At 43.3% G+C, this 27,744-nt stretch overlaps 1 protein-coding gene across 3 annotated transcripts in view; it reads left to right on the forward strand.

The window, feature by feature from the left end:
• Positions 1–2,557: 2,557 nt before the first annotated feature.
• The window catches only part of VGLL4 (vestigial like family member 4), a 155,408-nt gene continuing 130,221 nt past the window's right edge, over positions 2,558–27,744 (forward strand). The window contains exons 1-2 of one of the 3 annotated variants that reach the window (XM_045551464.1): positions 2,558–2,863; positions 16,180–16,256. In XM_045551464.1, the coding sequence (XP_045407420.1) occupies positions 16,193–16,256 (64 nt within the window). In that variant the 5' untranslated portion in view covers positions 2,558–2,863; positions 16,180–16,192. Of the gene's footprint in view, positions 2,864–3,715; positions 3,909–16,179; positions 16,257–27,744 lie in introns of those variants that run through there. The other 2 variants (XM_045551463.1, XM_045551465.1) reach the window with 2 other exon arrangements.

A 27,744-nucleotide genomic window follows, 5' to 3' on the forward strand; every position in this document is an offset into this window, starting at 1 on the left:
TAGATAAATTGCCTTTGCCCTGCCTGACTCAGAGCTACAAGCATGCCCCTGCCCCAGTGTGCACTGCACCCACTAAGTGTGAATTTACCCATGCCCTCCTCCCCGCTCCCACCTGCCCGGCATCTGATGAGTGTTACTTACGTATGTGCACATACGTGTCAATCAATTAGTACCAATTTAGAGGTGAGTACATGTGGTGCTTGTTTTTCCATTCTTGTGATACTTCACTTAGGAGAATGGGCTCCACCTCCACCCAGGATAATACAAGAGGTGCTAGATCACCATTGTTTTTTATGGCTGAGTAGAACTCCATAGTATACATATGCCACATTTTATTAATCTGCTCATGTATTGATGGCACTTGGGTCGTTTCCACAACTTTGCAATTGTGAATTGTGCTGCTATAAACATTCAAGTATAGATGTCTTTTTTATAGAATGTCTTTTTTTCCTTTGGGTAAATACCCAGTAGTGGGATTGCTGGATCAAATGGTAGTTCTATTTTTAGTTCTTTGAGGTATCACCAGTAGTTGTTTTTAATGGTGTACCTATGAACGTACCAAGCTAGGACCTTAGCAATACAATCTAGCCAATGGTTCTCTTCCACCCCGTCCCCTCCCTGCCCACCCTCCAGCCCTGCCCAGGTAATCCTGGCATCATCCTTCCCCGACCTCTTTTTTATATAGTTTTATTGCAGGTGCATGTACTTCTAAAATTATTTTTCATTTTATTTTTAGCATTATAAGTACAGTATTTTGCTGTATGTAATCTTTCAGGACTAAGTTTTTTCACTTTATTTTGTCAAGATTTGTCCACATTGCAGCAGGTCACTGTCAGTCATTTGATAGGCCATCATGAACTCTTCTACATGTGGGCCACATCCCACTGCCATGTGTCTGTCTTCTGCACAACTAGAACAGCCAGACTAAAACGTCCAGGCTTAGAGGTTGCCACGGCTAAGTCACACTAATGCTGATGTAAAACAAAGAGTGAGATTAATCCTTGCAAAGGTTGAAGACTGGTCACATCCACGAGAAAAGGTCCCCTGTCCCCGTGATTTATTTGCAGAGTAAGCTTCGCTCTAAGCAGTGATGGAAATTAAAGAGGCAGCTTTAGGACCTCCACGCTGACCCGAAATGGAAATCATTTAGCAGCAAACAAATGGCGATGTTGTCATAAAGATCAAATGAGATAATGATATGTGGGGACACTTGGTAAACCCTAGGCCATTTCTATAAATGAGCGGCTGTATTATTATTGCTATCATTATTCATTTGCATTATCTGGGCCAATCATGTTCCTCTCCCTCCATGATTAAGGTGGGTGTTTGTTTATAAGGTGCCCAGCAGACCTGGATTTAAGTCAGGAAGAGAGAAAGGAGGAGATATGAATATTCATTAAATATCTCTGCCTAGCCCTTAGTGCCTGCAACAGCTCTTCAAAATAAGTATTATCCCTGTTTTACAGATGAGAAAACTGAGGCTTCATAACTTGCCCAAAGTCCCATAACAAATGGAGGTGGAGTTTGGATTCACATCCAGGTCTACCTGAATCCGAACCCTTTTTCTGTCTTTCCACTCTTCCGGAATCTGCCCAAGCAGTCCTCATTCTTTCCTCACTCCCTGTCTGAATTTGGCAGCATATGAAAATCTCCCATTTAAGATCTTTCCCAGGATTTCTCTTTCCTTAGTCTGAGATTATTGCTGAACGAAAACAGAGTCTAGGTGAGAATACCTTTGGGAAAACTGGCAGCTTTCCCAACTTTAATCTGTGACTTTTAATCCAGGAACCAAGAAAGCTGGCTATGCCTGGGCTGACTTGTCACTTGAGTTGTCCCATCTCTAGTGGTCCCGTGTGGACTGGAGGAGAGTGAATTTCACAAGGGGCCACAAGACCGGGGCAACACCGCCACCTGTTCTAGGTAAACCGTTTAATCTCACTGTAAAATGGAACTATTAATGCCTGTCCTGAACATCCAATGGGGCCAAGAGCAAATGAGATACTGTGCTGTGCCTTGATATGATCAGATGAGGCAACAGATGGGAAAACAGTTTGAACACTGCAAAGCAATTGTTTTCTTTGCAGCACTAATGTAAGCTGGTATTTGTTTTTATTGTTATCCTTCCCTTTCTGCAGAGCCCTCTCTCAGGGAAAGCCCTCACAGTAATGACTGAGGGTTGAGCACAGCCAGAAGGCGAGCAACATGAAGCCATTTAGCAAGCCAGAGGAAGTCCAGTCTCTGACTATTTACTTTATGAAGTTAGCGGCTGGATATATTAAACAAATGTTTTCTTAATTGTGGCAGTATGAGAAAACTATGGGGCAAGGGTTGCCGGGGATCGGGGAGTAGCGGGCCTCCTCCCCCTTACCCCCTACCACCAAATCCCCGGAGAATGACAGGAAAAAATTAAAGACAGGCCTTTTCTTTTCGTGGTCACATGTCTGCGCCGCTGCTGTAACAAGAACCTGCGCCAATTAGGAGCGTTTCACCTCCTCCTCCCGGCCTCGCCCCGGGTGCGTTTCGGAGCGGGCCGGGTCCCGGGCTCCCGGAGTTTGCCGAGCGCCGCGCACGCCGCGGTGCGAGCGGCCGCAGCGGTCTCTGCCCTCCGTCTCGCGCCCTGCTCCGGCCCTCCCCGCCACGCCGTTTGATCTGCTGGGACTTCCTCCTCCGGGCGAGGGAGGGAGGAACGGCCGCCGCGCCCGCGCCCGGGCTGAGTGTGCGTGTGCTGGAAGTGGAGCGGGGCGTGCGCAAGGCGGTGATGGGAGCAGAGCGAGCCGCGGCCGAGGGCCCCCGACTGCAGCGGCCGTGGTGACCGCGGCGGCGCCAGCACGCCCTGCCGACGCGAGTGCGACCGTGCCTCCAGGTGCGGGCGGCCGCCGGCCTGTCTGGGCAGGGCGGCCTGGGCGACTGACGGTGCCGAGAGGGCGAGGCAGCGGCCAGGCTGGCGCCCCGCGCAACGAGGGCGGCGGGAGGCGGCGGTGCGTGGGCGCCCGCCCGGGCCCGGGGGTGGTCCGCCCGCACGCGGGCTGCGGGCTGGGTGCGAGCCGGGACGGCCCCGGCTCTGAAGCCGAGGGCAGCGTGGGTGCCGTAGGGCTGGGTCGAATTCCGCGCGCTTGCGAGGCGGGAAGGGGCAGCAGGGCCAGGGGCTACGGAGTATGGCTTGACCGGGGACGTGGGTGTCACGTGTGCCGTGTCCACTGCGCGCCGGAACCTGCCGTGTGCGTGCGGAGACGGTGCCTGGCCCACGGCGGCGGGCACCTGGGCACGCACGGAATGCTGAGGTGCGTTCCCACTGGCTGGGCCTCGGGAGAACGGGGGCGTGTGCGGTGCTGTGTCCACGCGCCCTGCCCGGCCCGAGCCCCTCGGAGGGCGGCGCGGCGAGCACCGAGCCCCCGCGCGCGGAGGCTGCCAGGGCGCCGGGCACCGGCCGGGTAGGTGCGAGCGGCTGCCGGCGCGCGGCGGGCGGGGGGGGGAAACGGCCTCTGCGGGCCGCCGAGGCCCCGCCCCCGCTCCCTCGGGCTCACCTGGGCCGGGCCCCCACCTGCGGGGTGGGAGGGGCGTGTCGGGGGCGTGTCCCGGCCGGCCTGGCGGAGCCCGGGCGAGGGTGGGCGGCACCTCATTCCAGGGATTCCTCGTGCTCCCGCGCTCGCCGCACAGCCGGCCGAGCGCGCGGCCCGCGTCTGCGTGTGTTGGGGGGGGCAGCCGGTGCGGGAGCGGGCGGGAGCGCGCCTGTGCGTCGGCGCGTCCCCGAGTGCGCCCCGCGCGCCGGGTCCCGCCCCCCCACCCCCTGCGGGGCCCGGCCGGCCCGAGGCGGCCGCGCCCAGAGCCGCCCGGCGGTGAGTGCGGTGCGACCCGGCCCGCGGGGCTGTGCCCGGGCTGAGCAGGGCCGGGCTGCGAGGGACGCTAGGGTGGGTTGACCTGGAGCGGGACCGAGGACGCCCCGCGGAGGGAGGAGGGGGCTTGTCCTAGCGGGGCGCTCGTGAGGGTCTCGGCGGGAACGGAGGCGTCTGGGTCCGGGAGGGCCGGTCCGTGCCCTGGCGGGGTCCGAGTGGAGGGCGTCCTGGGCCGGGGAGGGGGCCCGGCGCTCCGCACCCCTCGGTCCCGGGCCGCCGCAGGGGAGGCCGTGGTGCGGGACTGCGGGGTGGAGCGGCCTCGGGGACGGACGCCGTCCTGTGCGTATGCTGCCTGCCCCTCCCCGAAACAGAGTCGCGCTCTTCCTGCGCTGCGTGCAGGCCCAGCCGAGGAGCAGAGCGCTTTTTCTTTTTTGTTTTGCTTAAAGTCTCCTTTGATTCATCACATTGAGACATTTAAATGTCTTAGGTTATGATGACAGTAACTTGCTGGGACTATTAGTGTTTATGGGCCTTACTGGCCTGTGTTCGTCTGTTAAGCTAGATGATTAAAAAAATCGGTTTCACTTTGATCATTGGTGCTGTACGTTTGCTCTTTGTATTTGCTTCTCTGTGGTTAATAAGAACCAGCGGCCCGGCGCGGGGGCGGGGCGTGGGGGTGGAGGCGGCTCTTCCAGGTTCTGTCAGCAGCTGCTTGCCCCCTCTATTTGAAAGGCACTTTCCCAGCTGTAGAGTTTTAATATCTTCTTCTAAATTCAAGCCTACCTTTACTAAAAAGCAGGCTGGCATTTGTTTCCTCTGAACATTTCAAAGACAAACCAGTAAATGTTAATTTGCCTGTTAGGATTTGAAGGCCAGTTTTGCATACCATGTTAGCATACCAAACTTTAACTCTTTGCCCCAGTCTCTCAGTCCACTGACTTGATGTTTATCATCTCCTGCTTGTATCTACCGAGTGTGCACGTGACTGCGAGGGGAGTAGAGCGCGCAGTTTAGCTTCTGGGGTCCCTGGCATTCAGGCCTTGTGGTGTGGTCTTGGGACAAGCTATTTATCATCTCTGAATCTCAATGCTCTAAATTTAAATAATGGGTTTATAAATACTTTTATCGGAAGTTTCTTGTCTTAACGCTCAAAACAGTTTTGTGTTTTTCTTGTGTGTTTCCTGTTACATCTGGCTGAAAAGTCATCTCCCCCACGGTGGAAATGATGTAAACCCCTCAATTTGTTGTTTAACTTTGGCAAAATTTTAATCCCAGCCTGATTTCCCTTGCCACCGTTTTTTCACACTTCTGGGCAGCCTGCCTTTGCTTTCCATTCGGAAGGGAATGCAAACTAATTTTTATGTTGAGCAAAGCACAATACAATTAAGAAGATAATTCTGCTATAAATAACCATGGACTACATTCCAAAACTGTGAATGTTGTAGTAAAAACAGCTCTGGTGTATTATTTCTGGAGACCTGAGTTTGAGTTCTATCTGTGTCACCTACTAGGTTTGTGACCAGAACAAGTTACTTATACTTAACCTTTGTGTTTTATTTTCCTCTGTAAGAGGGTGATAATATCTGTTCCAGCACATCACAGAGTTTTAAGGATTACAGGGAATAATGTGCTTTGAATGTATTTTGTATTATGTTATTTATAAAAGTCTTTGAAGATTTGAAAGAGCTTCCTAAACACAGTCCTTGCTACTTCCCTCAACTGATTTAGAACTATGATTTTACCTTAAAATTTTAACATACAGGAGAATTATGAAACAAACTTTAACTTTTCAACGTTCTGTAATGGGAAATTCCTTTTAAGTCCTTATGGAGTCAGCCTTGTTACTTACCAGCCTCTCTTTTGTGGTTGCCAAAACATCCAAAGGAAGATTTTACTTTGTGTCTCTTCTGGGTATCTCTCTTGGATAGTTTTGCTGTGCAACTTTTTGCCTTAATAAAATAATAAGTAGATTAACAATAATAAAAGTTGTTTTGTAACTTTGAACATGACTTAAAATGCTAAAAGTTGTAAGTTCAGGAGGTAAAAGTCAAGTACATGGGATTATTTTAATGTTCAATTTTAGTCAAATACATGAAATGATGACACTGCATGGTGATTTTTTGACATACCGAGTTGTCTGTTTATTGCTTGTGTTAGATGAGCTGTTGCAGCCATGAGAACCTGGTGAAAGAGAAAGTTTTTCTATGTGTGAAAAAGTTTCTGCAGGGTATGTTAACTGAGGCTCATTTGTGATTCTTTCAGGGAGACTCTAAAGTTTATGAAGTCTGTATGTGGGAGTTTAGTAAAACAGTAAAGTGAATGCTATTTTGAAAAACAAACAAACAAACCCCCCAAAATAAGAAAATAAAAGCCCCAAACTCCAACAACTTAAGAACTAGATTGCCAAATCTTGATCATATAAGCAGACAAGGTAGGAAAAGAAGGAGTGCAAGAGGCACTGAAACCAGAAAACTTCTTTCTACCTAGAATACAGTATAATAGCTCTTTTGCAAAGGAGGAAAACCTTGTAGAATGTACTTCATGTGTCTCATGCCTCAGGTCTGATAACCAGATGTAGTTGATCCTCATTCTTGGATTCCATATTTATGAATTTGCCTACTCACTAAAATTTATTTGTAACCCCCAAATCAATGCTGTGGTGCTTACTTGGATATTTGTGGATATGTGCAGAGTGGGCAAAAATTTGAGTCTCTCAATGCACATGTGCCCAGTGGGGGCCAAAAAAAGCAATACTCCGCCTTTTCAGCTCTTAACACTGTAAAGAAGTGTGTTTTTTGCAGTCTGTTTAGTACCACATTTTTTTATATTTTTGTGCTTTTTGTTGGCAGTTTGCTATTTGAAATGGCCCCCAAGTGGTGCTGAAGTGCTGTCTAGTGTTCCTCAGCCAAGAAGGCTGGGATGTGCAGTATGGAGAAAATACATGTATTGGATGAGTGTCATCCAGCCATGAGTTACAGTGCTGTTGGCTGTAGGTTTAATGTTAGTGAATCAACAATAGGTATTAAGTGAAGCGTCTTTAAACAGAAACACATATAAAACAAGGTTATGTATTGACAGTTGACAAAAATGTGACCAGAGGCTCAAAGGAACCTAACCCTGTATTTCCCCTAGGAACAGTGGTTTAGTCTTCACTAATTCAGTGTTCAGGGAGATTTTATAGAACACAACTACTGTGAATAACAAGAATTGGCCATATTTACTGATGGAAATAACTAGAGTGCAACCTAATGCTACATTGTGTCGTGAGTTAGATGAGTTTATCTAGGCTCTAATAGACTGAGGAGAGTTGAGATTTTGGAACAGTGGAGAGTTAGACTTGGGGTCTTTATTACAGGAAGTTTGCTGACTTGGACTATGATGCAACATGTCTTTTATTCTCGGGAGTAATAGGTCCCTGAGAATATGTGGCTCCTCAGCAATGGTGAATAAGAAATCCTAAGTATCCAAATAAAATAAATGCAAGAACAAGTATATCCAGAGTAAACGAGAAGAGCTAAAGAGTTTCTCTTATTTCATATGCAGTGCTGTATAAATCTGAAGTCTTGAAAATGAAGAGATAGATTCATATAGCCCAACTATGAGAAAAAAAAGCACAGTTCATTTTTTTTGGGGGGGGGGCGCTGACAACAGCATTGAAAAATACTGGGAATTGGTCATCTGCTCAAAAAGTCCAGGTGAATTTTATTTCCCCCCTTAGATACCACAGTGTCAGCGTGGGCCTCCATGTAGTCACTTTCACGTACGGCAGTGTCAGCGTGGGCCACCATGCCGTCACTTTCCAGGGAGCACTTTAGGGAGATGGGCGAACTTCAGCCAGTAGTCAGTATTTTACGCCAGCATCAGGCAGCCTTGCACAGGCTCATAGAATGTGCTGTAATGTAAGTTTGGTTTTGCAGCTCAGCCTGTATAGATGGCCCTCAACTGGTACATGGCCACATTCAGTACAGTCTATGCATTTGCATAGTTTTCACTGATACCAAACTGTATTGTAGTAACTGAGGGTTTTAGTCTCTGTATGGTGGCACTACTGTGGTGGCCGGGGTAGTTGTGATGACTAAATATCACATCCCAGCCCTCCCTCAGAGTGAGGAGGTCCATAGAGTCAAGCCTTGGGCCACTTTAGCATCAGAAAACATCACGTGGTTAGTTAAACATTTGTTCAGGGTTTCTACCCAAAGTGGTATCCCTGTATTCAGTCCAGGCTAACTGAGGTCTCACTATTGGGGTGATGAGAAGTGGACACAGGCAGTAGGCAGAGCTGAGTTGATAGCAGGCACCTAAAGTTAGCTGTGCCTGCTTTCTAATGCACCTTACTTTGGAGGATAAGAGATTGCCCAACCTATAGACCTGCCTCCTGCAGAGGTTTCATGGGAGGGGCATTAAACCCTTATGGAAGGGGTACAGACCTGTACCAACATACCAACTTCTAGGACAATGAGAGAACTGCCAGTGGAACTGGCTGTTGTTCTGGGGATTATGCTTGAGGTTGGCAGGCACCGGAAAGAAGCCTAATTAGGGATTTTATGCATATATTTATATGCATATACACATACACTCTCTGGAAATAGATATAAAACATGCAGATATATTGTTCAAATTTCAGACATTTGGCCTTCTTATGAATTTGCAGGAATGATTATGTGTAGAAGTAAGAAATTAGATATACGAAGCTAACCAAGTCCTTTTGGCATTGTATCTGATACGGTGCTTCAAATCATGGCATCATGGGCCAGTTATTCATGCTTGGAACCTGCCTAGATAAGGACAGCTGGAATAGCAAAGGATCCATCTATTTGTGCTCTTCCTTTGATAGTACGACTCCTGAAAGCGTATTTTGAGCAAGAGCAGGCTTCTATTTAGAAAGGCAGCATACAGTTTAAGGTGGTGAGAAGTATAAGCACCAAGGCGAAAAATTTAAAGTATCATTCTCCGGACTTGAGCATTTTGCCATTGGAACTTAACACCAGTTTTCTTGAGCATGACTAAGTAGACATCATCCTGTTCTGATACTGAACCTATTCTTGGAGCCGGAAGTCCTGAGGGCTTTGGCTTGATTTCTCTGTCGCTGTGGCCCCAGGAATCCTATGGCTCTGTGGGCTGTTGCTAGTGGTGTTGTTCATCCGCAGTGTCAACTGATGTGGTGTGACAGTCATGTTACCTGCCTTGACTACCATCAATGTGACTACATGCCTACCTCTATTAAAAGAAAGTCAACTATGGCTTGGTGTTCATGTTACTGAGAAGAGAGGGCTTATTGCCTTTGCCCACTGTGGAAACTGTTACTGCCTGATGTGTATGTCAAGGTATAGGGGAAAAAGCAAAGGCTAGAAGCCTTGGTTGCTGATGGAAGGTTTGTTTTGTTAGGTAGCTTAAGCTAGTAATAAATAGTCATGCTTTTCTCCAAAAACTCTTTAAGATGATCAACTTAAGGATAGTAAAGCATTGGATGGTGAATCAGGAGACTTGGATATTGTAGTCTTAGCTTCTTTAGGAAGTTACTTATATTCTTGGTGCCTCAGTTTTTCATCTATAGAATAGTAATAATAATTGTCATATTTGGTCATGTAGCCTAACTCACAGTTTGGTTGTGAGAATCCTGCCTGTGAGGTCATTTATGTGAATATGTTTTGAAAAAGTATTGCTATACAGTTGTAAGATGGTGGTAGTGGTAGAATGATAAAATCTGTTTCTTTAGTTTATAAGGCATTTTTAGTTACATTATGTCATTTAATGCACATGACAAGCTTGTGATCATAGAAAATTGGGCAATGTTTTTACCATGTTCTTTTAAGTGAGGAAACTAGGGCCTAGGGAGGTTAAATGACTGACCCAGGCTAGGCGTGTTGGCTCACTCCTGTAATCCTAGCACTTTTGGAGGCCGGGGTGGGAGGATTGCTTGAAGCCACGAATTTGAGACCAACCTGAGCAACATGGTGAGCCCCCATCTCTACGAAAAACAAAATAAAAAATTAGCTGAGCACAGCAGCATTTGCCTGTAGTCCCAGCTACTCAGGAGGCTGAGGCAGAAGGACGGCTTGAGCCCAGGAGTTCAGGGTTGCAGTGAGCTATGATGACGCCACTGTACTCCAGCCTGGGCAATGGAGTGAGACCCTGTCTCAAAATGAATGGTCCACATAATTAGTGTTAGACATCTAGAGCAAGGCCTAGAATAAAATAGGCTTTCAATGATTAAGTGTTGATTGAGTGAATGAAGGATTTAAAGTAGGGCTCAAACGTAGCTTTTCTGTTGCTGAAGTCCTGGCTCTGTTGACTTAACAGATGGTAAAGTGTGAGAAGAAAAAAAGCATTACACAAATGAGAGATATTCTTAGCAAGAAGAGCAAAGAGGGGTGGTTTGAATGTTGGATGCTGACAGGATGAATTTGTGCTGCATGAAGCTGTGGCATCAGTTGGACGTACTGTGGGGAGGAAACAGCTGAGGAGGACGTTAAAGCTATGAAATTGTATTTGCATGTTGACCACCAGAATCTGGTGATGGTTTGGTCTGATTTTTCATTTCAGTTTTCCTCCTTTCTTTTTTTAATTTTATTATTTATTTATTTATTTATTTTCAGTTTTTCTTCTTGCTGAGACTGCCAGCTAGCCAGATCATCCATAGTGTGATCCACATTGGGTATAAGTTGCTCAAGGACAGGGAGTTTACTTTTCCTTTTCTGGAATGTCCAAGTATAGTGTTTGGTAGAAATAGGAGATACCAATGAATGGCTCTAAATTCTTGATGGCTAAAAAAGCTGTCCACTGCATGCCGTGGTGAGGTAGCTCAGACTTGTAGGTTTGTCCTACCATTGTGCATTGTTAGCTGAGGCCTAGCTGGTTAGCCCAGGGAGTAGTCCTGGTCGGGGGATGGAATTTGCGCTCCTGACAGAATAGAGCCAGCCAGAATTAGGGATAGTTAATAGTGTGCATCTGGAACTTGGAGATGCCATCAGGTGTTTCAGGATAGTGATGTCTTCCTGTTTCTGACTTTTGGCCAAGTTACATGTGTTTGGCAGGAACATCAGGCAGCTTGAATGTGATTCCTCCCACCCTGACCTCTACCTGTAACCAAGATAGTTGCTCCACGTTTTCATACTATTTCCTAAATCACGCTGTCCTAGCCACTGTCACTGGAGAGCCTTGGAATGATCATGCCTGGTGCTCTTGCTTTCATCTTGGAAGTCTCCTTGGAAAACTTCCATACATCTTGGAATTCCATTCCCTTGCTTGAAAAACAATATAATCTAACACATCCCATACTTCTGTTCCCAAGATAGGTGCCCTTCTCCCCTGTTGATCAAAAAGGGACAGTTCTTTGTGGGAGGCCAAAAATGGCTTCAAATTGATAGCTGAGCTTATCGTTAGCACTGAATGCCCCTGAATTTTAGTCGCTTTAGAATTGATACCTATTCTTCCCAAATTCTCAAGCTTAAGCTGTTTGAAAGATCATATTATTTGGGGATAAGGGAGTCTGAGGAAAGGAATGTAGGGTGGCAGAGAAAACATATGACCATTGCCTGGGGAAAAAACCCACAACAAAATATATGTCTGTTCGTGATGGGTTATGTTCGTATTTGACAGCGATGGGAAAGGTGAATGGATAGACCAGAAGTGGGTTTGCATGTGGTGGAACACCCTAAAAATGCACTTTATGTCTTTTTCTAGAGCCATGGTCCTCTCACTTTAATGATGTTGTTGTTTCAGGTGTCAGCATTTCAAGTGATTATATTTTGAGTTATTACTATGTTCTTCTTTTTTTTTTTTTGAAACAAAGTGTAGGCTCTGTGGCCCTGGCTAGACTGCAACAGCACGATGGTAGCTCACAGCAACCTCAAACTCCTGGGCTGAGGCAGTCCTCCTGCCTCAGCCTCCCAAGTGGCTAGGACTACAGGTGTGCACCTGTACACCACGTGTGGCTAATTGTTTCAATTTTTTGTAGAGATGTGTTCTCACTCTTGCTCAGGCTGGTCCCAAAGTGCTAGGATTACAGGTGTGAGCCACCGTGCCTGGCCCAGATATTTTTTTGACATAATGATTTCTTTTCCTCTGGGTAGATACCCAGTAGAGGGATTGCAGGATCAAATGGTAGATCTACTTTTAGTTCTTTGAGAAATCTTCATACTGATCTCCACAGAGGTGGTACAGTTTTGATAAATAATTACCTTATACCTGTAAAGCCCATTCATTCCTCAGAACACCTTCTGAGGGAGGTAATATTAATATCCCCATTTTCCACATGAGGAAACACACACACACGAGTAAAGTCACTTCCCAGGGTCACATAGATCAGAAGTGGTTGAGCCAGATTCTAACTCAGACAGGTGGGTGTCCAAAGATCACCCTCTTAAACGACCATAATGCTGACTTGCCTGCTTTTTGTTTTGTTTTTTTTTTCCTGTAAGACAGAGTCTTGCTCTGTCACCCCGGATAGAATCAGTGGCGTCATGACTCATAGCTTTCTGCAACCTCAAACTCCTGGGCTCAAGTGATCCTCCTGCCTCAGCCTCCCAAGTAGTTGGGACTATGGTGCTGTGTTAATTTTTCTATTTTTAGTAGAGACGGGGTATTGCTCTTGCTCAGGCTGGTCTCGAACTCCTGAGCTCAAGCAATTTTCCCGCCTCAGCTTCCCAGAGTGCTAGGATTACAGGCGTGAGACACTGTACCTGGCCTGATTTGCTTGTTAATGTAGTGTGACCCTCCATCAAATACTGTAGCCATGGTACCCCCTCCCCACATTATTAATATGTTTTATTGGGTTTGTTGGACTGTGGATATTGTATGAGATGTAAAATTCAAAAGACTTTTTTTTTTTAATGACTACTATCTTCAAACTTTATTTGCTTTGTTCTTTTGTGGTTAGGTAATGCCTGGTCCCTCACCCTTATCTCCTACCTGTATTGTCCTTATGTAACACCTGTTTCCTACAGCTGTCTCTTAACTAATCCTCCTCCAGTAACTCCTCGTGTCACCCGCTCCAGTCAAACCACCCTACCTAGAACTTCTAAACTAAAGAAGCCTTGACATCACATCCCTTGTCAGCTCAGGGACTAGGATGACAACTTTCTGTTGCCTGTGACATTAAGTGTAAACCTAAAGGCCAGCTGTCAGCTCTTTCCTAAGGCCACCACATCATGCTCACCTGAACTTAGCTTCTGCTGCTTCCTAAGTGGATTCCCAATTCTAACCGGGCTGATCTCAGCCTGCCTGTCCCAGGTGCTCATTTCTGCCTCTGTGCGTTTCCTGAGACTGTTGACCCAGCGTGACTGTACGGGATAAGACAGAGCCCTTGCACCCAGGAAATATACAGACTAACAGTGTGATCCAGGAAAGTAAGGGAGGTCAGAGAGGGGAGTGACTACCTGGGGGAGGGAGACTGGGGAAGGAAACTTTTGAAGTGGTTTTTTGAAACTACCCGCCCCCAACAAATGAAAAACAGATGTGCCAAGGTTAGCTGATGTTGATCTTTCTTTTATCACACAATGCACATTTTAGTTTTAAATAATACTTAGTCTTTTATTAACCTCTTTTTAATTTTGCCTATTGTTATCCTATCCCATGTACTTTAATTTCATGAACAAGATCATACTCCTTGAAAGCAGGGATCCTATCTTCTATTTCTCTTCCACCTCTCTTGGGTGCTTTGCTGAACTCAGAATAATTGTGTAATAAAAATCGGTTGGTTTCATTAGTAAACTTGCAGCAGACGGCAGGTGCCTTGTAGATGAACCCTAAACACCCAGTCTCTTGTCTACCTACTTTGAATGTAAGTTGCTTGGGGGTTTTAGATTTCATGGTATGAGGATAAACTTAAATATCTAATCTGCTGTTATACTGGAATTCTGGGTCTACTTCTTTTATGTCATTTGATGCTTTTATGCTTTAATATTTTGTTTTTATGCATAATTTGCATTACTTAAGGCATATGTTAACATGTGGATTTGGGTTTAGAATTTTGAAAGCATTGTCCTTTAAATTAATGGGGAAATTAATTTAAGGGATTGAATCTAAATACGGTATTGGGCAGTAAAATGCTTATCAGCAATTACTATTCAAAAATCACAAGACATTAAACCCAGATCTTACCTGAATAGGAAACTGGCTTGGGTGCAGAGAATATTACCCAGTTCTTGGGAGTTCAACAATCCCAAACCTTTCTTTGTTTTCTCCACTTTTGAACAAGTTCACCAATCCTTTCTTTCAGGAGATGATCTTTTCGGTCTTACAAAGATTTAGGAATGCGAATGCCATTAGTTTTTCTCCCTTATATCTCTGATTTTACTCATCATCTCTTCTCTCTGGAGAAGAGTAAATTTACTCCATTTGGCTTAGGAGGTCATTGCCTTCCACGTCACTCAGAGTCTTCCTTGACTCTCCCCTCACCTCTTGGGACCTGCCAGGCCTTGCCAGTTCTGTCTCTGCCCCCAGGCTAATGCCCCTCACAGCCTTCTGCATGCCTCCCTGTAGCTCTGGCGTCCCCTCGGCCACCTGCCTTTAGCTTCCCAGGCTGTAGTCCATTCCACGCAGCGCTACCCAAGTAACGCAGGTGACCAAGTTATTTCTCCGCTCGGATGGAGATTTCAGCAGTTCCTTAATGTGTAAGAAATTGAGCCCAAATCCCGCCAAAACCCTTAGTCCTTCCACAATGTGACCCCAGGTTTCCATCTTTGTCTCTTACATCCTATCCCCATGTTGCTCTTCGACTTGGGCAGCGTGTTGTTAAATAGATTCTGCTTATGTTCTTCCCTTCTGGAGTGCTTTATATTCGTTCTTTAAAGGCTCCGCTCAAGTTCTGTTTTTCTCACAAAGCCTTTCAGAGTTCATCTTTATTTCTATAGGACTTTGTTGATAGCCCTGTTTTGATACTTTGCACATTGTGCCTTAATCCAATATTCCCCTGAGTGTTTCCCAAGATAAGTTTCAGGTTAATAGAATAGGCAGTGAGTCCGAGGGACTTCACATAGACCGAGCTGCTGTCCCTAATGCCTGCACCCTGCGCGGAGAACACGCTGCCTAGCTTGGCTTACTCCAGTCTTCCCTGAACTTACTTACCATAGAGAACATTTTTTTTCTTTTCCAAAATATGGTCATCCAGTGCTTTGGAAATACACTGCTTTAAACTAGATTTCTCATAGACGTGTCTGCTGTACAGATTGAAAACTCCTTGAGGCAACTCCTGGGCTTTGTTCATTTTTCCTGCCTTTAGCACTTAGTAGACATGTCATGTTTACTGAATGAAGTCATATTTCAAGATCAAGGATGATGTTTCTTTGGAGTTCTGAAGAATAACTATTATAAAGAAAAGCTGGTCTACCACGTGTTGTGACTGGCACATACATAGCAGGTGCTCAATAAATGTTGAAGAATGCTGAGTAAATGTCAAATGTCTTTACAGTGGTATGGTTAAGGTGTTTTTCTCAGTTGTTGAGCTAATAGCTTATGTATGTTTTCCCAATAATTGTTTGTGTGTGTTAAATAATCCAGAAAAGGGAAAATGGGCAAAAGCAGCCTGGTTTTCTAGAGTTTTCCTCCAACATTAATTTTTTTTTTGCAGTGTTTGCTTTTATAGGTATGCTGTAATTTAATGAAACAGTTAAAACTAAAAATCTAGTCTTATTAAAAAATATGGCCCTGATAAATTGATGGTAGGTGGTGGCAACAGAATAGTATACTACAAAATGCAGTGTTTTAAAATATGGATACTTACTGGACTTAAAATACCATTTAACTTGCCAGTGGAGTTATCACACAGCTTTTCTTGAGTACATTGCATGCATTAAGCTACACCTACATGGCCACGCTGAGCTCCTCTCCACTGCTGATGAGACTATAACTTCTTAGCTAAGCCAAAAGGGCAAAATGGGTTCAATCTTAGTAATTTCTGCTAAAACTAGTAAACCAAGAACAACCACAACCACCGCCACAACAAAAATCTCAGACTGGTAATAATGCTATGTTCATAGAGCAGCCTTTGTTCTGAAAACTATTTTCTACTGGGTATGTCTGTGCAGGCATGTTATGCCCACACATAAGCATTTATAAACGCCAAATAACATGGGCATGAATATTCACAATATCCCTCCTTTTAGTTCTGACACGAGCGCTTCCTGGAGCTGGCAAAGTGTAGTATAGTAGACAGAATGGAATTTAACCCTTTTCTCTATTCCTGAAGCAAGTCCGTTCTGTTTCTTCAGATGGGAAGAATTTCGTCCTTAGGAGAATGCTTTGCATTTGGTTGGGGAATCATTCATTCTGTTAGCTACTAGAATTACAAAAGAGTCTTTTGAACTCTCTTTAAATTCTTTTTTCTCCCCCTCTATTTTCCTTTTAGGCTCCAACCAGGAATGGAGACGCCATTGGATGTCTTGTCTAGGGCAGCGTCTCTGGTGCATGCTGACGACGAGAAACGTAAGTCAGGAATCTGTTTGCAGAGCTTTCCATCGACGCTTCTTGTCTCTGACCCCATAATAAAATCACGTGCTTCTGTGAGCATTTGCTATTAATTTTGGTGGTTTTCCTTGGAGATAACAGCTTGGTGTGCTCATTTTTATTTTCAAGTACTCCAGAACATGTATTTTAACTGGCATTAAACTTTGGATACTTGGTTTTTTTGTTTTCTGAGATGGGGGTCTCCCTGTGTTGCCTAGGCTGGCCTCGAACTCCTGGGCTCAAGTGTGGATGGTGCTATTGAACTAGTATTTAACTTTGGATGCTAGAGCTTAAATGATTACCCGTAGGTCATCCTTGCCCCCACAGCTTACTCTCAGTGATCTAGAGTGAAGATGTTCCTTATTGTGTCCGTAGACGTTGACATAAATGTGTGCTTGCTGATAGACTAATTGACCAGTAGAGAACTAGAGATGGGGAAAAATCACCCAAGGCCATTCATATGGTTGGAAATGTGCTGTATGTGTCATAATAGAAACAGTCATGAAAATTCTGTTTGCATAGCTGAGAGAGCAAATATTGGGGGGAAAAGTTCACTACTGTGGAAGGGGACGGGCAAACGGAGAGAGAACATCAGCACTGAAAGATTATTCCAGTATGTTAAAGTGGAACATCCCAAATTATGTTTGTTTTTAAATGTTCTTGTTCAAAGTTAAAATTACTTGCTGAACAATATTGTAAGAATTACTGTTTTATGTGGGAACAGGGTCGAGTGTCCTTTTTCTAAGCATTAAAATGTTAATAACAAAAGTATAATTTAAGGTCACGCTTTTATGCATTATAAATTCTCGAAGACGCACTACTGTCCAGTTTAGTTCTTAATGGATTGGCAGGCTGGAACATGCATGTCCTTAAAATCTAAGGTCTGCCTTGTTACTAGGTGTTAGACTTTTATTTTTCCAATCCTCAGTTTTCTCACTAGTAACATGAAAGAACCACGGCACCTACTTACAAAGCATTTGTGAGGATTCAGTGGGCTGTTGCATACAGAGTGCTCACCTTAGCTTTCCACTCCTGGTTGGGGCTGCCCTGCCCTCGCTCCTGCTGGCCTCCGATAGGACTTCCCAGTCTTCCACGCTGTCTGTGTGCCTGTGTCGCCCTCCTGCCCTCGACCACCACAGGATGATTATTCAGCTGGTGACTGGATGCGGTGGCCAGTAAGGGTTTTTCCAACCTCTCATATAATTCACATTTACTTAGCTTTTGATTGTTGGGAAGATACAACTACCTGATGGCGAGGTGTGATTGTCCCTTACTCAGGAAGTGGGAGTTCAGAGATGTTAAGTGTCACTTGCACAGACATGGAGCTAAGGACAGGCAGCTCGGGCTGAAGGCTTTTTATCTAAATAACGAAAAAACTCCTTTGTGCCTCTAAGATTGCAATCAACGTAACTGACTTGAATAGCTATTTACAGACTGTGTTGAACATTAATATAGTTTATTTAGAAGTTTTTATATAAGGTAGTATTTTGAATTTCTCTGTTTTTACACTGCTCAAGTTTAGTCAGGATCAGTAAAACAAAATAATACTGCTTATATAAATGAAAAATAGAAGTAGTGACCTCAGGGTGGCCCTTTGTGTCCTGGAGTGTGGAGAATAAGACTGTCTTCTCCCTCTCTTTTTTTTTTCTTTCTCTTGCTACCTTCTCAGGTTCACTCCTCAAGTCCAGCTTCAGGATCACTGCTCAGGTTGGAGGCCTGCCTAGTTTCCAACTCAGTGAGGGATGATCGAGCCTTTTGTGCACGGGCCATATACAGATGAGGAAGGCACACTCCCTGCCTTCATGGAGCTTATGAATGTATCTGTGCACAGGCTTTTGCAGGGGTGAGGTGTATGGGGAGGAGATGGTATCCTGGGTGGTGCAGGTGCGAGGCCTCCTTCAGAGCCCACAGTTTGAGGGAGCTGTTGTCAGAGAAACAATACCAACAAGGGGAAGAAGAATTCTTACTTTCCTCCTGTGTTGAACACAACCCATTGGTGTTTTTGCAAAATGATAATAAGTACACATGTAACACCAAGGACGATCACAGAGTAGTTGTTATTCTGGAATATTCTTCTTCTTCTTTTTTTTTTTTTTTTTTTTTTGAGACAGAGTTTCACTCTGTTGCCCTGGCTAGAGTGCTATGGTGTCAGCCTAGCTCACAGCAACCTCAAACTCCTGGGCTTAAGCGATCCTCCTGCCTCAGCCTCCCGAGGAGTAGCTGGGACTATAGGCATGCGCCACCATGCCCGGCTAATTTTTTGTATATATTTTTAGTTGTCCAGATAATTTCTTTCTATTTTTTAGTAGAGACGGGGTCTTGTTCTTGCTCAGGCTGATCTCGAACTCCTGACCTTGAGCGATCCTCCCGCCTCGGCCTCCCAGAGTGCTAGGATTATAGGCGTGAACCACCGCGCCCGTCCTGAAATATTCTTCTTTTGACTCTGATGACTGCAGTTGGTTTAGGAATTGGCTGACATGATTCTGGAATCCCTCTGTCATGATTTCAGCTTCTCGGGATCATTTTTTACATTTGACAAAGGTGGGAGAAAAAAGCCCAAAATGTCTGTAATCACTGTTAACACGTAAGCAACATTTTTGAGAGACTTTTCTTGATGCCGGCTTCTGTGTACCACTCTCAAGTATGCAGAGCTCAAAAACTAGGCATTGTATGTTTTATTACCTAATGTAATAGTAATCTATTATTATGTAAGCATATGAAAAGTCATACAATTTATAGACACAGTTGAACATTAAGTTCATTGTCTTTCAGTTGATTTCTTAGGATTATTTGGTCTGGTTCAGCCTGACTCACCTTTCTGTGCCCTAGATTAATTCTACTTTAGCTTTTGTTATAAATTGCTCTTACACTTTAGGGAAGGTTAACATTCTCCTCAACACTTTAAAAATGTCTTGTGTATGTAATCTGATTTGGGTGTCTTATTACAAATAGAAACATGTTCTGCTACTTGAGATCAGTTTCCCAACTCATCTAGGCGACCTAAATGATTCTCTTTACTTTTCATTTGCTCCTGGAGAACTGGGCATTTTTGAGGATGTTATTGTTTTAGCATTTTGAACAGAACAGTACCCATTATGACTTGAGTCGATAATACCTGATAGCCTTAAGACTTCATTATGTCTACTAGCAGAGAATAAAAGAAATATCTCAATAGTACACTGTGGAGCTAAAATAAATAGTAAAATGGTGGTTTTGTAGTAACACAATAGTCACTTATCTGGGTGGCCTAGAAGGAATAAATTTACTTAAAATAATCACTCCACGGCTCATGAGACATTGATTTAATCAGTGTCGGGGTAATCCTGGAAGGTACTTAATGAAAATACAATTTGAGATCGCCATTCTTCCTTGTGCTTAAGGAATCTCTTCTTTCAGTGATCAGTAATACTGGTGCTGGGAAGTCTCCAATGTTTTTCTAACTCTGTAGTTTTAGTAGTAAAAATAGATCAAGATGAGAAGACAGGGGACTTTATGCTGGTGTATAAAACACCACCTTGGCCTGCCTTTAACATGATACATCATTTTATTGCAGTGTTTACAGAATGTTTTGGTTTTGGTCATTTTGTTCTTGTATCTTCTAAGGTGTTTATATATCTGCTGACTTCCTCACTTGGATTAAAATAATTTTAAATTGAAACTTTTTGAGGGTTTTGGTGGAAGTGATAGTACTTTCAATCTAATGAATTAATATGCAGATGATAAAAAGTTGGGTAAGGCTGGTATGCGTGATGTAGCGACAGCAGTAGGAGAAGATGGCAGCTTGTGCAGGTGTTGCATTTGCATCTGCTCCTAGAAATTCACTAGCTAACTCCTTGTTTAGTGACGATCATTGAAAGTTGACTGATTGATGAAGCATTAATTACCATAATCCTTCCAAGTAAAGAATTTATAAGAACGCAAGCTTTTATTATTATGGGGACTGACATCCGGCTGTGGAATATGTTTGTGTATCTAGGTTCTGGTCTATTTTGCCTTAAAAAGAGGGGAAAAACGGGATCAGATTAATTATAACATAATGATCAGTTGTACTCACATACTGTCTTCTCAGACTGATTTCTTTCCTCAAAGATCGTGGTGATGACTTTAAGTCAGCCTCTGCACCAATAAAGTAAATCAATCTGTCACGAGATCAGCTCAGCTGCTCTCGATTTTTCTCTTCTTTTCTCTCTCTTTTCCTCTCAGCATCTAATATCGTGGCTTTCAAACATTTTTGACCATGGCACATAGTAAAAAAGCATTTTATGTTGTGACCTTTGTACTCATATACTGACAGAACGATCCAAAAGTTTCAGGAGACAATACTTAGCCTTGTCTTGTACAGTACAGTTTGATATGCCTCTTCTAGTCTTTGTATTCTATTTTACTCAAATAAAAGTTGGGCTATGACTCATTAAATTGATTTTAGGACCCACTAATGAATTGGGACCTGCAGTTTGAAAAACATGCATTGGTTTCTATCTCCTTTGTGGGATCAATTTACTCCTGGCTTCTCCACTTTATGTAGTGGGACGATCTGACTTCCTTGTGACAATAAAATGAGCCAGGGTGTTGAGACATGCCGGAATAGATGGGTGTCTTCTCAGTCAGCAGTGTCTGCTGGGCAGCCTGGACTGGGGCCTGGTGCAGTAAAGGGGCAAGCTTTAGAGAACAAGAGGGAGCTAAATAAATTTCACCAAAGAGAAGTGACCATTTTCTTGAACACTGACTCTAAAACTCAGAAACAATATAGGGTCAGAATAGAGAGGAACTGTAATGGAGTAGTCATGTTTGCTTACCGTCAGGGTGCCAAGTCCTCTAGTGCCCCTGGAAGGGAACAATATCATGACGTCATTCCTGTCCAGTCCCCTTGGAGTCTTGGTGTTGATCTGGTGGTTTGCCTGCAGTGAGGGAAAGAGCACCGAACTCTTGCCTTCTAGCAGGTGTGCGTGCCCGGCCAGAAGACGGCTCGGTGAAACTATGGGAGAATTTCATCAGAAAAGCCCAGAAGCAAAGTGCAGTTGTTTTGTTGTATTTATCTGTTTCTCTGTTTCAGAGACTCCTGGTTTTGTAAAGTTGCACTTCAGAAAAGCTAGGTTTAAAAATAGTGCTCTGTATAACAGAGCCTTTGGATTCTTTTCCTTGCAACTCTTCTTTAGTGTTTATTAAGTATTTCATTCTATGATCATTTCTGATAATTGGTAGCCTTATTTGATCACTGCATAGGTGATTTTTACCCTCCTATCCTAAAACACCGGAGCGGCATACCGTGCATTTCCATCCATGAAAGTGGCTCTTTGCGGCAGTGATTCCCAGACAGCAGAAAGGGTACTGGTGAGCGTTCTGACACAGCCCTGCGCGGGATTCTGATTTCAGGCCCTTCCCCCAGATGAGTCACTGGTTTAATGATACTCCTGGGGGAGTTCTGGATCTGTATCTTTAAAGGGAGGAACAGAGCCTTCTAGTTATGAGCTGTTGTAATTCTTTGGCTACCACATACCCTTTAACCAGATTCACCAGTTGTTTATATTTTTCCCTATTTATTTTATCACACACATTCTCTCTCTTTCTGCACATGAGTATGTATCGGTATGTATATATATGCTTGCTATTTTTCCTGAAACGTACAAAAGTAGGTGGTATCATGTCTCCTTACTCCTAAATACTTCAGTGTGCATTTCCTAACAATGAGAACATTCTCTTACATAATCACAATATGGTTATCTTTTTATAATGTTACTTGAATATATATAAGCATAAAAATGGGTTAGTCTTTGTGCTTATAGTTCTTTTATAACTTTATAACTAGAATATAGATTTATAAATTAAATATAGCCAATAAAAGTTAGCTGTGATACATTAGATGGAGATCTGCTACAATAAGATTTCTGTTCCGCTGGTGTGGCGTGCACTGCCCCGTGCCAGGCTGGGCTCTTTAGTGTTGGTGCCTGCAGTGTCTTGTAGATTTTGATGCAGTTTCCCCACCATTTTTGTCTTTCAAAGTCTTGTAAAATATTTCATTGTATAGACTGTGGTGACATAATTTGACTTTTTCTTAGTGTAAATGCCTCAATTTCATATTAGATTTTTTCTCATTGGACCCAAAAAAAAAAAAAATGCAAACAGCCACTAAAATCATACAGCAATACTTGGTTACGTAGTAGGCACCTGATGCTTATGTCAAATTTTTTAAAAGATTCTCACTGAAATAACAAAAGAAAAGTTTTTCACGGACTCCTAAACATTTTCTGTGGACCTCAGTTTAAGTATTACTGTGTTGGCCGGGCGTGGTGGCTCACGCCTGTAATCCTAGCACTCTGGGAGGCCAAGGCGGGTGGATCGCTCGAGGTCAGGAGTTCGAGACCAGCCTGAGCAAGAGGGAGACCCCGTCTCTACCAAAAATAGAAATAAATTATATGGCCAACTAAAAATATATATAGAAAAAATTAGCCGGGCATGGTGGCGCATGTCTGTAGTCCCAGCTACTCGGGAGGCTGAGGCAGGAGGATTGCTTGAGCCCAGGAGTTTGAGGTTGCTGTGAGCTAGGCTGATGCCACGGCACTCACTCTAGCCCGGGCAACAGAGTGAGACTCTGTCTCAAAAAATAAATAAATAAATAAGTATTGCTGTGTTACCTCATTTAGTTCCCACAACACCCTTATTAGGTAGGTACTATCATTAGTCCCATTTAGGAAACTGAGGTTAACAGAGTTTATATAATTCGCCCAAGGACACTTAGCTCATAGTCAACGGTGCTGCGATTTGAAGCCTAATGCCTTAATTTCCCTGCCATACGCCTTCCCAGAGAGAGGACATAAAAGACTTTTCTCCTGATTAAAAAAAAAAACAACAACAAAATAAAACCAAACCCCTGTATATACTACTTCCACTAATAAATCAACAAAGACCTTTTCATTTGAAAAGGTTTCCTAACTAGTCAAATAGCATTTCCCAAATATTCACTGGCTGTAACCAGCGTTTAGGATGGGTGGTAGCACGTGCTCAGGAACTGTCCCTGAATTCTCCGGTGGTAACTCTGACCTGCATGTGTCGGTGGCTCAGGTGCACACTTGCCACAGAACTTCTCTTTATATCGAGTTTTCTTTTCCAGCAAGTACCTCACTTAAGAAAAGGAATACTGTTCAGATGATATGCTTCACAAAGTAACACAATCCCACGTTGCCAAAGTGTTTTCTAGCAGAGACAAGATGAGTGTTTCACGGCAGTGGAGAAGGGGCTGGCAGCGGGAGGCGGCTACGCTTGATGGACGACCCAAGGTTCTGTGGGTCTGTATTAGATCCTAGGCCTGCTGAGGGTGAGGATCCCGTTCCACTCTGCTTTGTACTCCAAGCATGTCCCATGTGGTGCACGTGGTAGGCATTTAATGCACATTGATGGGTAATAAGCAGCCACTGGAGTGAAAGGCTCACCTCTGAGGAATTAATTTATTTAACGCTGGCAAAAACGACTCGCTATAATGATGGCTGTTACTACTACTAATGTACAAATTCAAAGGAATACTATTTCCATTTGATAATGCTTTGTAGTTTACAAAACATTTTCATTTCTTATAATAAGAGCCTTTGCAGTAGGCTAGGTGGGAAGTATCAGAAAAAAATTAAGCTTGGAGAAGCTGGATGCCTAATTCGAGAATAAAGTTTAAAAAAAAAGTTTGAAGCATTCTTTCCTCAGTCAGCTGCCCTAAGGTGCAGTCACGCGCTGTGGTCATCAGAACACGGCTCACAGATGAGCGAGTGCCAGCTGCTGGGTAGCAGAGTGGACAGGGTAGGAAATCACAGGGGCACTGTCTTCCCCCTGACCGGACCATGTTCCGCAGCTTCCTTTGAGTTTTAAAATAAAGACTGAATTTACTGCCCTTTCTAAATGTTGGAGCCACCAATAATATGTATTTTGCGCTTTCATTTTACTTCCCTTTTGTGAGCAATAGCATCAAAAATATCATCTCCCAGTAGTCTGTTTTACTTTAAAAAGCTTCGTAAAAAATGAGGTGGGTTAGTATTCTGTGCCTATTTAAGCTGTTCTGTAGGTGTGGGCAGTTGTCCTCATCACACTTTGCATCCCAGCATAGACATCTGGCATTTAATCACCAGGGCCACCCTCCAGAGACACCTACTACAAGTGTCTTTGCTATTTTTGTAGTTTTAGATCAGATTAGCATAATAAATCTTGGAAATGGATATTTACTGGCAAAAACAAGATGGCTCGTTAATTAGCATAATGGATGTTGGAAATAGATTCTTCTACCAAATAGTTCTTTAGACATTTGAGCAGGGTTACTATGTTTCCTTTAAACAAATGTTTCACAGTCTTTAGAAATCCATGTTTTCCTATGATGCACATAAAAGTGTTATGAGCTATTTTAATGTCATTTGCAAGTCAGTTTAAAATATCAGAGGCAAGAATCCTTGGATGAAGTACTTCTTTTTTTCATTTTATACACATCTCCCTCCCTCTCCTCTCCCTCTCTGCGTCTTGAAAATTACTGATCTAATCAGATCTGGTTTGAAAATCTCCAGGATGGTCAGCCGTTCTTTGTTGGATGTGTCTTCTAAGCTCATCGCTGCTGTCTTCCCCTGGAACACAGGCCTGTCAGTGTCCCTCCTACAATACGGTACCTAAATTATGATTTTTTTCCATGTGATCTGATTAGGATTAAGACAGTGTGCCCAGGACTGCCACCAACTTTGATCTGGCCCAGAAGTTAGTTTTTGGAGATGAAGGGACAGGGTGGGGTGGGGCAGGCTGGTGACAGTGCGGGAAGCAACCAACTGTAAGGCTGTGGGGAGCAGCAGGAGCCCTGGGGAGCAGAAGACTCTTGCTCTATTTCAAGGGGTAGCTGCTACTCAGCTGCAGCCACTGTTACGCTAGAGCTGGTTCCTAGGAACTGATTGTGCCTGACCCTTCCCGATTCTGGGTATCACCTTGGGAGGTTGAGATCAGCCATGTTGGGAGTATTTATACCTTGGCAGATGCTACAGGTTAGGGCTTTTTTGTTTTTGTTTTTCCTCTGTAGAGAGCCAGTTGTTAACATCTACTAGCACAGCACTGGCTCCAGCTGACTGCCTTTCCCTGGGAATATGGGGCTGGATTTATCAACTTTTTTGAGTGTTCAAGACAAACTGGAAACCTAGATCTTTATGTAAAATTTATAGATTTTTAAAATTTTATTTGAGTTAAACAATAGTTCTTTTGTCAAGATTGGGCTTGTAGGTATCTGTATATATGTGCTTTTGGTCTAGTCTCATCCTTCTATTAATACAACCTAAAATAACAGGACACTTTTTTTAAAAAGAAGCATCCGTCAGCTTCTCTCCCTCCCCCACCATAGTTGTGAATTACTGTAGCAATTCTTTAAGAGCTGAAAAGGTGGTATGTAACATTATACTGTCTTCTAGAGCTATCATTATCTCAATGCAGAAATTAATTTGGATACATGTGTATTTTTGCTGCTCATTCAGTTGTTTTGTAAAATCTGAATTGGAAGTTAAAAGATTAAAGCCTACATCTTTTCTTTGTTTTCTTTTGCATTCTTAAAGATTTATGTTATACGCTTGTGCAATACTTGTTGACTTGGCATTTGATGTGGATATAATTTGTAGAAGCAATACATTTGGGGTTTACACTTTTAGAGAAATCTAGTCAAGTTTGAAAAATCAAAATGGTACATCTTTAGTGGCTTTAGATTTATTGTAACTGCCTTTTTATTGGATCAAACTGTTGATTCCTTGTAAATGAAATGAATAATCTTTCCAATTGAAATCTGGTCAAGTTACCATTTCTTTTACGACTGCCTTTTTCATCAAACCTTACAGATATGTGTTTTTTCTCTCTTTGGAAAATGTTCCTTAAAATATCATTTCTTTCATGGAACTCACCTTGTTTAACTAGACTGTAGTCACTTTTTTAATGAACTCAACAGGGCAAAAGTCTGTTTTATTCACTAGTAAGCAGGGGTTGGAAAGAATATTTTTTCAGTTCCCTAGAAAGGTACTAGTTTAGGGTGATTTGAATAAAACAGTTTGAAGAAATACTTCATTTAGGAATTCAGGAGCACAAACTGGATTTTTAGAGTAAAATGGCAGACTGAACACATGTATCCAACTCCCCTCTTGCCAAAAATCTTTTAAAATAATAAGAAATAAATATTTTTAAAAATCTGTAATAGTACTGGAAAATTTGAAAGGGCGCCTACCTTCAGTAAACCAGAAGTTATGAAGAATTCCTGGAAGACTGAACACAGATGGGGTTAGATTGACAAAAGGAAAACAAAAACAAAATCATAACTCAAAACACAGGTGCAAAAGAAAACAGAATTAAAAGCAGAGCTTATAGTGACCACCAACAGGAAGAGACCGTGGAGTGATACTTAGGAAATTAAAGTATTATATTTGTAACAATGGTCTCTGGCTAAAAACTGAGAACTGTGCTCTAAAGAAAGTGAATGTCCTGTTTTGAGAGGTTTTCTTGAGTAAGTTGTGGGGCCTGAGAAAGAGAAGCAGGGCTTAAGATTGCCATGGGTACCCCTATAAAAGGGGTCCTGGGAAGGAAGTGTAAGCTCTCCAACAGTCAGTATCTACACTCACCACTGGAGGAAAGACTATTTTGGCAGGTTTGTATATTTGTCTCTCAACCTGCCTCCCTGCTTGTTCCCCACTCCTGTACCCTAAAGCAAAGCCCATCACTGGGCACCTTCTGTCCTATTACACAGAGCCTACAGGTGGCCATCCCCCATCTTTCCACTCCCCAGCCGTAATACTAGCGAGGAGGCCTGCATTAGTTACCCTTGTTGACCAACCCAGTCTTTAGTTCTAAAGTACAAATGCATGTCGAAGGATCACGAGATGTTTGAGAAAAATAAATAGCATGAAAAAAAAGGCCCAGAGTAAGCAGGCTTGGGAAACATAGGAGAAGCTAAAAACAAGCTAGTTGGTATCTTCAAGGAGATTTGAGATAGTGAATGTATTGAATGATAGTGAATGAATTGAAAGTAACCTGCTGTGAAAGAAGATCATTTAGAACAACAAAATTCATGGACATTAAAAATGTGATTATTGAACTTAAAAGGTTAAATAGATCAGCTTGAGAATCAAATGGATATAATTAAAGAGAAAATTAGCAACCTGCAAAATAAAGAGCAAAAAGGCAAGGAGATGGGAAATTGGGACAAGGAAAGAGTAAGTGTGAGGCCAGCCTCAGGATCCTCAGCATTCGTCAGGTGGACGTTGTGGTAGGGCGAGGCCAAAGAATTATCGAGATGAAGCTGCATTTATTAGAAAAATAGGGGGAGAAATGAGCCAAATGAACAATAAAACCAAAATAGAAAGAAAAAAATCTTTATTTTTAGTTAAAATTTTTTTAAATTTTACTGAAATTTTATATCATTTGACCAATATCTCCCTAATCCCCCCCCCCCCCCGAAAAAATGAATCTCTGGTTTTATTTTTATAAA

Source organism: Lemur catta, chromosome 5, assembly GCF_020740605.2.
Source record: "Lemur catta isolate mLemCat1 chromosome 5, mLemCat1.pri, whole genome shotgun sequence".
Lineage (NCBI taxonomy): Eukaryota > Metazoa > Chordata > Mammalia > Primates > Lemuridae > Lemur > Lemur catta.